The sequence below is a fragment of the Protomyctophum parallelum genome (genome assembly GCF_964188405.1).
Source record: "Protomyctophum parallelum genome assembly, chromosome: 8".
NCBI classification, from domain to species: Eukaryota; Metazoa; Chordata; class Actinopteri; order Myctophiformes; family Myctophidae; genus Protomyctophum; species Protomyctophum parallelum.
Window position 1 is genome coordinate 34988891 of NC_139703.1, and position 13153 is coordinate 35002043.

General features: G+C 44.4%; 2 protein-coding genes across 2 annotated transcripts in view; both read left to right on the plus strand.

Annotated features, from left to right (window-relative positions):
- The window catches only part of dusp7 (dual specificity phosphatase 7), a 140238-nt gene extending 134562 nt beyond the window's left edge, over window positions 1–5676 (plus strand). The window contains exon 4 of the mRNA XM_083771708.1: window positions 5642–5676. The gene's annotated coding sequence lies outside the window, so the exon portion shown is untranslated. The remainder of the gene's footprint in view (window positions 1–5641) is intronic.
- Window positions 1–13153, plus strand: part of iars1 (isoleucyl-tRNA synthetase 1) — a 90626-nt gene that overhangs the window by 53937 nt on the left and 23536 nt on the right. The window contains exons 18-23 of the mRNA XM_083771696.1: window positions 1996–2079; window positions 5774–5918; window positions 6310–6430; window positions 9209–9300; window positions 9574–9651; window positions 11734–11855. Coding sequence (XP_083627822.1) covers window positions 1996–2079; window positions 5774–5918; window positions 6310–6430; window positions 9209–9300; window positions 9574–9651; window positions 11734–11855 — 642 coding nt within the window. The remainder of the gene's footprint in view (window positions 1–1995; window positions 2080–5773; window positions 5919–6309; window positions 6431–9208; window positions 9301–9573; window positions 9652–11733; window positions 11856–13153) is intronic.

The window sequence follows — 13153 nt, forward strand, 5'->3', positions numbered from 1 at the left end:
GCTGGTGCTGGCCAGGCTAGTGGCTTCACTTCAACCTTTTACCTCTACCCTTCCTCCCTCCCTCCCCCCTAGCTCTGGTCCATAGCTCTAATGCGTTGCATTTAGAGCTATGTTACTCTTGACTTCCGCCACTCGCATGAATGCAAGTTTTTTCTACTCACCAAAACAAAGGCAGGTTGTGTCATTAGAAAGCCTACTTTCCTTAGTGGGAGCACTCTGGACCCCCATCACACGTATAAACGGTACTTTTTGGCCAAAAGGGAATTTTGTTTCCACCAGGGAAAAAAATCTACAAGCTCACAACGCGTCGCGCTGCGAGCTTGTACATCGGCTATTTTCAACATGCAACCAGGTGTAAAATGACTTATACTGGATCTCTTGTCCACTAATCCCTTCCTAACATTTCAGTCTAGTTTCTATCTGTTGACGAAATTGTCGAATTGTCCAAATTGTCATTGCTGGTGCTGGCCAGGTTGGTGGCTTTCACTTCACCTTTTAGCTCTACTGTGGGGCGGCGGTGGCTCAGGGGTAGAGTGGCTGGATGGTAACCGCAAGGTTGCCAGCTCAAACCCGGGCTCCCCCAGAGTTGGTGTCGAAGTGTCCTTGAGCAAGACTCTGAACCCCTCATTGCTCCTGATGTGCTGGTTGGTGCCTTGCATTGGTTTCCGCCACCATCGGTGTATTAATGTGTGTGTGTGAATGGGTGAATGTAATGCACAATCTATGTAAAGCGCCTTGGATAAAGGCGCTACAGTATATAAATGCACCATTTACCCTTCCTCCCTCCCCCCACTCTAATTATTTCAGTCTTTCATACATGTTTATCTTTATTGATGAGATTCTGAAGACGCAATATACAGTATACTTTTTTGATATTCTTCTACAGCATATCTCTGCTGTCCGGGGGAAGAAACCGCCTCCAACTCCTAAAAACAAAAACCTTATATTTTGAAAACAATTCAATATTGCCTCATCAAAGTCGGTGTTGTGACTTTATTGTCAATTACTTGCATGAGAGGTGGAGAGAGGTGGTCGTTTTGTAACCAACGTAAAGGGTGTTCAATAAGCACTGATTTATGGAAAGAAATAAAATAAAATAAAACCTCCTGAATGGAGTTGGGTGGTTTCCTTCCTGACGGCAATGGAATTGTGTTACCTCTCCTCCCAGTGGTGGAAAAAGTACTCAATTGTTTTACTTAAGTAAAAGTACCAATACTGCAATTTAGAACTACTTTGTTACAAGTAAATGTACGGAATTGAAAATGTACTAAATGTAAAAGTACTCATATTGCAGAATGTCCCAAACCAAAAGTAGCCAATCTACAAGCTCACAATGTGTTACGTTGCGAGAACTTGCGACACATTGTGAGCTTGTAGATCGGCTATTTTCAAATGGCCGAAATGTATAGGGTTGAAGTGGTTAATGTACCGGTATGTTTTCTAATCAAAATTCGCCAAAGTAACTAGTAACTAACTAAAGTTTTCAAATAATTGTAGTGGAAGTAAATGTATTGGAAATTGGAAATACTCAAAATTGTACTTAATACAGTACTTAGTACTTAGTTACTTTCCACCACTGCCTTCTCCTCCTGGAACCTTATCTCCTCTCCTCTCTCCCTTTCATCTCCTCTTATCACTGTGTAATCTCCCCATGGTCATTTTCCCTCTTTTCTTTTATCATTTCATTTTCCTAGATCCATCTATTCAGTCCCCCCCGCCAACCCTGTTTGTATTTGTTGTGTGTTTAATCACTTCAATCAGTTTCCGTGGTCATTCTGTGTCCAACCGTGTCTCTTAATGCCCCGTAGTGTTGGCCGCTCCCCCCCCCCCCCCCCCCCCTCCCACCCCTGCAGGGTCAAACAACCCCCACCCACCACTCTTCTATCTAGCCAGCACGCTCCCAGGCCTGGTGACCTGGAAGAACGACTTGGCTTGTTTTGAAGTGCAAATGCGTGTGTGCGTGCATCTCATCCATGTGTGTTTTCATCCCTGCAGCGATGGACAGAAAATGAGCAAGCGCAAGAAGAACTACCCAGATCCTGGTTTGATAGTGAAGAGCTATGGAGCAGATGCCCTCAGGTCAGAGCCGTGTGTGTGCGTGTGCGTGTGCGTGTGCGTGTGCGTGTGTGTGTGTGTGTGTGTGTGTGTGTGTGTGTGTGTGTGTGTGTGTGTGTGTGTGTGTGTGTGTGTGTGTGTGTGTGTGTGTGTGTGTGTGTGTGTGTGTGTGTGTGTGTGTGTGTGTGTGTGTGTGTGTGTGTGTGTGTGTGTGTGTGTGTGTGTGTGTGTGTGAGTGTGCGTGTGCGTGTGCCATCTTAGATGCTAAATAAATAGTGTCAATGCTAGCGAGCTGAAATGAAGCCATCCTTGCTCTAGAAAGCGCCAATGTTTCCATCTAGACCACCGGATTAATCAGCAAAGACCTCCGAACATCACACGTTTTATTCAAACCATGGAGAGTTCCATAGATTTCGAGTCATTCAGCTTTCTAGTCAGCCTGTATAAAGGGTGGTATATAGTGGACGGCAGTGCGGTGCGCAATCTGGTCTAGGATCACTAAAGAAGGAAAGGTTTGATAAAAAAAAAAAAAAGTTAAAGTCTAACTCATGCTGATTAGGTGATGTAAAACAAACAATACATTCTCTTTGTTGTTAACGGCATTTGATGTTTGTGCTAGGGACAAGATGGCGTAATTTTTCCCTTCATGATTTAATAACGCCATTGACAATGGCGTTATTAAATCATTAAACCTGTATATAGGAGGGGCTAGCACCCCTCAAAAACAAAGAGACACACGAGGCTCTCACCCGACATTGACGCTCACATCATCATGGTGGGAGGGACTGGGAGACACTCCAGATCTGGACGGATACCTGTGCTTTCAGCGGATACGACCCTCCTAGTGGCACATGCTCATTTCTCTCTTCCCAATACATATTCTGCAGTGGCCCGAGGCCATAGGGGTGGCGTGGCCATATGGCTTAATGAATAAAGCACCACTTGCACCATATGCTCCGAACACACTGATGCAGACATTTCAGGAGAGTGGTGTCCCGGTTTTGCCTGCAAGGCGTCCATGTGCAATATCCCCGTGCTAAATACAGTACATAAAGCATTTGGCAGTTGCATAAGCATTTGGACAGCATTATACTTTCTTTTTTTTTGGGGAGGGGAGGGCCTCAATATTCTCCTTGTATAATATTCAGTTAGGACGGTGGACCCCCATCTGTGCCATGCCCTGCTTATTACATGGTGAACAAATTAAATAATTAGAAACGGAATATAGATTTTCTTTAAATATTATAATTTCATATAGCCCATAAGCTTCTACTTCCATTGCAACGTAAAGAGGCAGAACAGAATGCTTTTTTTTAAATCAGAAGAAACATTGGTCTTTGTATAGATTACATAATTTCATGGGTATTCTTAAGTTTTATTTTCAGTAGACGTATTTATGTTCGGCGATACTGTGCCGTGGTTCCAGTGATTCATGTTGCAGTGATTAAATACTGTCCGTGGTTCCAGTGATTCATGTTGCAGTGATTAAATACTGTGCCGTGGTTCCAGTGATTCATGTTGCAGTGATTAGATACTGTCCGTGGTTCCAGTGATTCATGTTGCAGTGATTAAATACTGTGCTGTGGTTCCAGTGATTCATGTTGCAGTGATTAAATACTGTGCCGTGGTTCCAGTGATTCATGTTCCAGTGATTCAATACTGTGCCGTGGTTCCAGTGATTCATGTTGCAGTGATTAAATACTGTGCCGTGGTTCCAGTGATTCATGTTGCAGTGATTAAATACTGTGCCGTGGTTCCAGTGATTCATGTTCCAGTGATTAAATACTGTGCCGTGGTTCCAGTGATTCATGTTCCAGTGATTCAATACTGTGCCGTGGTTCCAGTGATTCATGTTCCAGTGATTCAATACTGTGCCGTGGTTCCAGTGATTCAATACTGTGCCGTGGTTCCAGTGATTCATGTTCCAGTGATTCAATACTGTGCCGTGGTTCCAGTGATTCAATACTGTGCCGTGGTTCCAGTGATTCATGTTCCAGTGATTCAATACTGTGCCGTGGTTCCAGTGATTCATGATCAATACTGTGCCGTGGTTCCAGTGATTCATGATCAATACTGTGCCGTGTTTTTCATGTCAAGGACACGACAAATTATATGTATTTGGCCGCTGACCCCCCCCCCCCCCCCCCCCATCTGAAAATATGTTGTTCCAGGGACCCCCCCTCCCCAGAAGCAAAGATTTGAGTTAAAAACGTTCGCTGTGAAAGCATATATTCAATTTTTCTAAAATAACAGACTCAGTGGCACACTACAAGCTTTTAGGTCTGCTATTTTTCAATAGCTAAAGTATAACCTCATTCTTAAAACACCAAAAGGGTTCCCTTCCCGCGCATAATGGGTTAAGAATCAATGGTGTTGGTTTGTAGAGAGACGGCGTGGTGTCTCTAATGGTCAACAAGAGACTGACATTTTGGCAGTAAGGTGATATTGTCATTGATTTGGATGCGTGGGGGGTTTCATTATTCTCAGTTTAGCCTCGGCAGAGCACCCTGAGTTGACGGCACAGCGCAGAGTCAATACCAGGCTTTAAAACCCATCCGTGTTTATTGCTTGAATTTATACCGGCACAAAATAACTGCCTTTTCCTAGCAATTACTGTGCAGATAACCTGTGGTGCAACAAACAACAAAGCATTACCGCCGCCCTCCAGGCAACGTGCCACACAGTTCTGAGGTCTGTTTCCCGCCTGGGTCGCATGCCAGTATCTCTTAAAACCCTTGAACTACCGCTGACGGTTTTGACGTAGTGAATTAATTACTCCAGACTTCCCGCTTGACGGGATTGAAGTAATTGTTTTATTCCCTATAATCAGGGGGATTTGTTTTAAATTATTTAGCACCTTTTAGCATTTCTTGCTAATGGCCGATGTCCTCCGCCTAAAACCGTCCAAGATCAATAGCGTGCATGCTCGGGCACGCGGTCAGTATGTGCATAGCTGCTCAAAATGCGACATCCGGGTCTTGATTAGAGCTTAATTTGACTTAAGATATGAAAATAAACAATGATTGCATGGGACCGGGGACAGATCACTGTGTAACACAGTGCAGAAAGATAGCGGATGTTGACACCCATTTAACCGGAAACAACGACACCAGATTCGGTAAAAATCGGCATAATGTTGAAGTTACCGCCACCATCAGGACTGGGTGTCTAATACTATATGCTTGCCCCGTTAAAATGAGATATATTGTGTATATAACAGATTATTCTATTGGCATTAAAATGAAGAATTGAAAATATGAATAGTGCAGGTAGAAGGCACAATCCACTGTTAATTAGGGTGGCCATAAGAGGGTTAATTAAGTGCTACTCTCAGCAGCAACATTTAACTCTCTAAACTCCCATCCCTGCTCCTTATTGAGCGCTGGGCTTGATGCCGCCATAATGACTGATTTTACACTTGCTGAAAATAGCCGATCTACAAGCTTGTAGATTGGCTATTTTCACCATGCAACCAATATTGTAAAGACTTATACTAGATCTCTTGTCCACTAGTCCCTTCCTAACATTTTAGTCAACATTTTATCCTTTGACAAAATTGTCAATGTATTTAGTCATCATAGCTTAGTTTTTCATTTAGTTTCCATTTAGTTTTCGTCAGTGGAAAAAAGGTAATCGACGAACATTTTTCGTCTTAGTTTTAGTCGACTAAAAAACAACACTTCGTCTAACCAGGCGTAACCGTTGGGTGTCCTTGCAGACTGTACCTGATCAACTCCCCCGTAGTGCGAGCAGAGAATCTGCGCTTCAAGGAGGATGGCGTGCGTGACGTGCTGAAGGACGTGTTCCTGCCCTGGTACAACGCCTACCGCTTCCTGGTGCAGAATGTGCAGCGGCTGGACAAGGTACAGTACAGTACTAACCCCGCGTCGTGCAGTGTTTGCGAGTGTTTGTCAAACTTTTTGGGGTTCAGCACTGCCCTGATTTCTGAATCACAGTAACCCCTTTACCCGGGAAAAAAATATAAAACAATACTGACGGTGCACGCTGTCGTCAGGCAGAAGCCTCCTATCTTTTTCGGACAAATGTTTTAACATTCGTCCCTAGATTGTATTGCATTTGTATTGTATTGTTCCACTGTTTGCTTTATAAAAAAAGCCCAAAAAAGCCCTTTGAATTGAAATTGAAGTGTGTGCTTGTGCGTGCGTGTGTGTGCGTGTGCGTGTATGTGTGCGTGCATTTATGCATGTGCGTGCGTGCATGTGTGCGTGTGCGTGCGTGCGTGTGTCCATTAAGGACGAGGACGTCCGATTCCTGTACAATGAGAACACGGTGAAGCAGAGCCACAACATCATGGATAAATGGATCCAGTCCTTCACACAGTCTCTCATCCAGTTCTTCAAAGAGGAGATGGACGGTGAGTCATCATCAGCCTCTACAGATCTCGCTTATAGCGTCACCTAGGGCCCAACCGTGTGTGTGTGTGTGTGTGTGTGTGTGTGTGTGTGTGTGTGTGTGTGTGTGTGTGTGTGTGTGTGTGTGTGTGTGTGTGTGTGTGTGTGTGTGTGTGTGTGTGTGTGTGTGTGTGTGTGTGTGTGTGTGTGTGTGTGTGTGTGTGTGAGGTCGTTGCAACCAATGTGAAGGAGACTGTGATGAATGCAATTAGCGATAATTGAATACACCCTTGCAGTAGCCTAGTCAGGCAGGGTTGTTAGACGCCTGACCAGCTGTACCTTTAACTTAACACAGTAAATGGCAGATGTGGCCACCTGAAAAACTGTAGTTGAATAGCCCTGTAGTAGTGGTTTCAGTTTCTGACTATGACATGGCTCTGAATTACTTTGATTGAATACAAATCGATCCAATGGTATCTAAATGTAAGGTTGTAAGTATATACTTATCAGTGCTGCGAGGATGAAGGTGTACCGGGAGAAACAAATCTCTTCCATGGGGTACCTACTGTAGTAGTTAGAGGATATTAATAAAAACCTGGGAATACATTTCTTGCCGAAATATATATAGCCCATAGCCCAAATATGCTGACCACATTTGTGATGACGGCTATGGCCGTTTATAGCCCAGTGAGTGTTTTTCATGCAAAACTAATGATTCTGAATCCATTCAGAATCATAAATAAAAAACCCCTAGTTTGACACGTCACATGCTACTTAAAGATGGAGTGCCACAATTTGTTGTATTTTTCCAGTTTTTCATGTGTCTATGAGGTGACAGTACTTCATTACACCCTGGAGTCGTTTTTATGTGAAATGATGTATTCCCTTTTGTATTTAGGGTTTCTTCCTGGAGGCTGAACCCTTGACAGTCAAACTTGCCAATGAAAAAAACAGTAATATAGTGACATCACATTATCAGCCCCTCCCCTAACCCCTCCCCCTTTATCATACAACTACAGCTGTGGGTGCGGCTTTAGTTCAAGTGGATCACCACTCACCAGGCAAACCAGGCATACTTAATGAACTGGTGGGGGTGTCCACATAAAAACGACATTTTAACGAATACTTTACCCTTTGTTTTTCCTTATATAACAATAAGACCTGATGATCATGTTTTAGGGTGGAAATAAATCATGGCACTCAATCTTTAAGTGAGTGCTATTAAAGCATGAAGCACTTTGTCACAGGTTACCTCTAAAATGGAACTCAACATTTCAGTCCTAGGTCGTCTTCAGGCATATTGTTGCAACAGTTGCGTTATCCACTGTAATTGTACCGTTTGATCCCAGGAAAAATACTCTGCTGAGGCAATGACTAATAGTCATCTGAAATAAACAATAAACCATTCTTGAACACTTGTTCAAGAATGGTGAACGGAATGGAATGGAATGGAAGAACACATGAACACATGTTCAATGCCAAAACCACAATTAAATCCTTAAATACCATTATTTGTGTGGCAATTACCAACTTAATTTACCAATTTAACACTAATTGCCCGGGGTTATTTAATCCATTAAATTATAGCGCCCAATCGGTTTATAGCAACGGAGCACTTTTACCGACGGACCGGATGTTATGCCTGATGTGGCTGTAGCCGCTAGATGTAGCCAAACCACTCTCGATGCGATAGACAACAACGGGATGGTTACATCTACTGCTACTAGCGACGGGACCGTGGAGGGCCGTCTAAAACAGGATATTTTCTTAGAATTGGACGGGATGATTTAGATCGAGAGTTATTAACGTTTTAAGATTTTCGTTGTCGGCTAAACAGGGGGGGAACATTTTCGATGACGTCCCACTGTTGTGCAACATTGAGGATTGCGCAACAGGCGCTCCTAGGCTGTGGAGCGATGTGATCCGTTTTCATATCGATAAACTTCGTCTTTTGGATAAAACTTTGTCCTGGGCATCAGGCGTTACTAATTGAAAGGACGGTGAACTTCGCCCTGGGCGATTGGGGTGTTAACAGTTTGACTGCATATCCCGCGTTCCACGCTATTTATATATTAGATGCCACATGCCACATGATAGATAGATGATCATGACACATGCCACATATTTAAGGAACTGGACGACTGTGTGAACTCCTCCTTGCCAAAAAAAATTAAGATGGCCAGCTCCGAACATTAATTATGTTGGATGTTGATGGATGTTGTATGTCCATCATAGAATGTTGTGTACACAACAGTCAAATGACGCCTGTGGCACACACACACACACACACACACACACACACACACACACACACACACACACACACACACACACACACACACACACACACACACACACACACACACACACACACACACACACACACACACACTCAAATTGATGCTTCTGACATGAACCACTAATATCCCATACTTTGTTGACTGGAGTCCCCCAGGGGTCAATACCTGGTCCGCTCCAATCTACAAGCTCACAGCACATTGCGTTTCCACACATTGTGAGCTTCTGATATTTTTGCAGTGATGGGTGCAGAATAGGGTTGCTATGGTTCATGTGGGTAATATGGCAAGCAAGTTGAATTCCTTTTTTTTAACAAGGGTGGCACATTGCAATGTGTTTTGAGTTCTCTCCAATACTAGACCGTTTTTGGCTCAGTGCAACAATGCCACGCTTTTTTAGGATTCCATTTTGGGGATGCCACCTCTCCTTAAGTATAAATGGCAGCCTTCAGTACTGTGCTCTGATGTGACCGTTGGTTAATCCCCTCTCCATTATGATTGCAGCGTACCGTCTGTACACTGTGGTGCCAAGGCTCGTCAGGTTTGTGGACATGCTCACCAACTGGTACGTGAGGACCAACCGGCGCCGTCTCAAGGTGAGGAGCTAACCCAACATCATAAATAAATAAATACCTTTTTTCGATATTGTGCAGAAGACTATTGGTGCTTTCACAGATGTTTCCTTAATGCAGCTATAACGTGAATTTTATTTAATTTTTTTGAACAGTTTTTAATCCCTTTTGTCCCTCAAACCTATTTGTAATGGTTTGAGCTTTTATTTAATATTTGACAGCGTGTCGTCATGGTGCATCGTACATCTTCTGTTTTGTGTGTGTGTGTGTGTGTGTGTGTGTGTGTGTGTCCTGCAGGGAGAGAGTGGTGCTGCGGACTGCCTGTGGGCGCTCGAGACCCTCTTCAGCGTTCTCTTCAACATGTGCAGGCTGATGGTGAGTCACGCTGTGTGTGTGCGTGCACGTGTGTGCACGCAACTGATGTTAGTCTACTCAAACGTTACTATTTCACCTGCTTTTTAGTAACACTAACTTTACAAAGATGCCCAGAACATCGGGATGAACCTGTGTAGTTTATGGCTGCTCCAACAGTAGTGGAAACATTCAACTTTGGAGAGAAACGGAATGTCAAAAAATACACCACAGTAGCTGAGAATGTTGCCACCACTGTTGGAGCAGCCATAAACTACACAGGTTTCATCCCGATGTTCTGGGCATCTTTGTAAAGTTAGTGTAAAGCAGGTAAAAGAGTAACGTTTGAGGCAGGCTAACATCAGTCACTCCACTGTTCAATGTAGTAGAAGACCTGCCTGTTTACACCGCAGATATGTCGTCTCCGCCTACAGGAAATACGCTGGCTGCGACCATGAGACCCGTTTCTGAATTTGTCTATACGCAGAGGCGGGATCAAGGCATACACAGTGCTGCCTTTATCCCACCTCTAGCTGCCGCTGATAGGCCGTTTGGTGGCCGGAGTATCGAGTCTGCCTGAGAGTTCCCAGATGGGAGCAGGAGGGGGGGAACCCAGTGTACTCTCTGCTGCCCCATCTGGCGGAGTTGGGTTATACCGGGACTACATTTCCTTTTTTCTTTTTTGGTACGATGTAGAAAAAGGTGCGGTACGAACCGCAGATCTCTTAACAACAACGACACCGAGCGAACTAGTCTGGATGCTCTCAACCTTCAGATTAGCCTTCTCCACCCTGCCGTAGCACTTTATTGAGGCTTCCCATCATGTATTTTATTATTATTCTATATATATTTTTCTCTTTACAAATATCTTAAATGCTGGACCTTCTCATGCCTATTTTTATCTCAATGTCTGATGTCATGCACATTCACTGTCTTGTCTTGTATTGTGTTTGATTTAACCTATATGACCTATCTGTAAAGCACTTGATGTATATCCTGCCTGTGAAGCACTTTGAACTGCAACCCTGTATGAAAGGTGCTATATAAATAAAGCTTATTATTATTATAACCCGCGGCCGCTGCCCCTCCCCTGCCCTCCCCCCTCCACGCAGCGAGTGGAGGGGGGAGAAGAGCACAGACGAGGCTGGCGTGAGAGTTAGAGGTTGGATCATAATTAAGCTTTAATCCTCTGGAGTTGTTGACTATTTTCAGACCATTAAAAGTACAGCTTTCTGGTACTCAAGCCTAAATACGAGGCGTGCCGAAAACGGCACTATACCCTCCTACTGTATAGTTCCACATCCCCGTGTCCTCAAAGGCTGTCCTGACCAGCGTGAAAGAGTTGCAGCGATAAAGATGGCCCGTGGTCCCGCCGCCTGGCTGCCCCCAGCCCTTTGGACACGGCATTTGTGTTCGTCGGAGCCAGATGAACTGTCGAGGATCAGACTTCCTGGTATCTTTTGGTGATGGTGGGCAGAAGCCTGACCTTCTACTACTACGCCACCCATACGCCCTTCGTGAGAGTTACATTAACTTAAGATTTTTCAGTGTACAGTATATACTCTCATGTGTGTTCACGAGGAAGATACAGTATGAGCTGTAGGAGGTTTTATTTATAACACTTTTGACTTGAGGCCAGTTGCACGTGCGGGAGGGAGGGAGGGAGGGAGGGCGGGCGGGCGGGCCTCCTGTAAAGCTAGATCAATACAAATGAACTTCTGACCTGATGGCGTTAGTTTACCACTGCTGGGAACACAAAATGCGCATCACATTAAAAAATACCCTCGCTACAGCAAATCGGCTTTTGAACTTTTGTTCTACAAGACAAAAAAAACGAAACTAAACAAATGCATTTTAATGAACCGTCATGGCATGCTCCTGAGAATTCACTCCATTCATTATACAGAGACAAGGGGGATATAATTAATCTCTGTTTCTCCTTGTCTCCTTTTTTCCCTTCCTTCTTTCTCTCTTTCCTCATCTCTCTTTCTCCATTTCTCTCTCTCTGTCTCTGTCTCTGTCTCTCTCTCTCTCTCTCTCTCTCTCTCTCTCTCTCTCTCTCTCTCTCTCTCTCTCTCTCTCTCTCCCCCCCCCCCCCCCCCCCAGGCTCCCCTCACTCCGTTCATCACAGAGCTGATGTACCAGAACCTCCGTCACCTCATTGACCCCGCCTCTGTGGAGGAGAAGGACAGCAGCAGCATCCACTACCTCATGCTGCCCCAAGTCAGGTTGGGACCCCCCCCCCCCCTCCCCCCATGTTTCTATGTCAGTGGTTCTCAAACTATTTCATGTCAAGGACTGATATTTCCGGGGCGCAACCCAGCACTCTTTAGCGAGAGATATGGTGTGTAACGAGATGGATTTCTAATTTGTTCAACGCAAAAGTTCAGGAGACTTCGGGGGAAAAAAGCTATTCTCCTGAATGCTGCCTTCCGGCATGGCATGGAAAGGAAAGGAGTGGCATTTCCATTTCTTTCACCGTAGTAAACACTGCATTCGTGTTCTGGAGCGGGCAGTTGTTTTCCAGACGGGTAAAGGGGCAGGGGCCAAAGCCCCCTTTGATGTCTACTGCATGTGTGCACGTCCCTGGGAGGGAGATTGAAAGCGGGAGCGACAGACACAGAGTGAACAACACCAGCCCCAAGGTCCATCTCTTGATCATCAACAGCGTGTGTTAAAAACCCCAGCTGTGTGAGTTCAGCCCAGGGACACAGACCCTCAGCCAAAAAATAGCGCCGCAAAAATGCCCTGAAAATAAATGCTGCTAAATACCAATTTGTTCAGAATCAAACATGTTTGTTCACACTGTAGCCTCCGGGAATAGATTATTATAATAAATAATATGAAATAATGTGATTTTTTTTTGTCAAATACAAAGTGATCAATTTAGTTCACCTCATGGAACCACTCAGCGTGTCAATGGGTAAAGTTGTGGTCCAAAAATAAACAAGCTGTATCTGCGTTATTGTCAGCGAGGGGTGTCTGTATCGTTTGAGACAGTCAGTCACTCATTATGATGAGTCTGTTTCTAGCGAAAATGTAACTAATTCAGTAGCACTAACAATAGCGTTTTCTCTCAGTTGATTCTTCATATCCATATGAGTGAAACGGCCTGGATGACATGTTTATTTTTCAAACACAGTTCTTATATGAGGCAATCTAAAATCCCCCTATGGGGATTACAATGCATATAAAAAGTACATGAACCCGTGGATTTGCGCCCTCTACCAATATTGACGTCAGGCGTCAGTGCTCTATTAGGCGATATTATGCATTAGAAGTTTCGGCACTCACGTTGGAGACCTGGGTTCATTTCCTGGGCAGCTTTGGACACTGATGAAGGTTGGATAGCGATAGTGAATGGGCTATTCTTTCAGAGTGAACGTTTTTAACTCAAATCTTTGCTTCTGGGGGGGGGGGGGGTCCCTGGAACAACATATTTTCAGATGGGGGTCGGCGGCCAAATACATATATTTTTGGGGGTCCTTGACATGAAACTTTTTGAACACAACTGACACAGAAACAT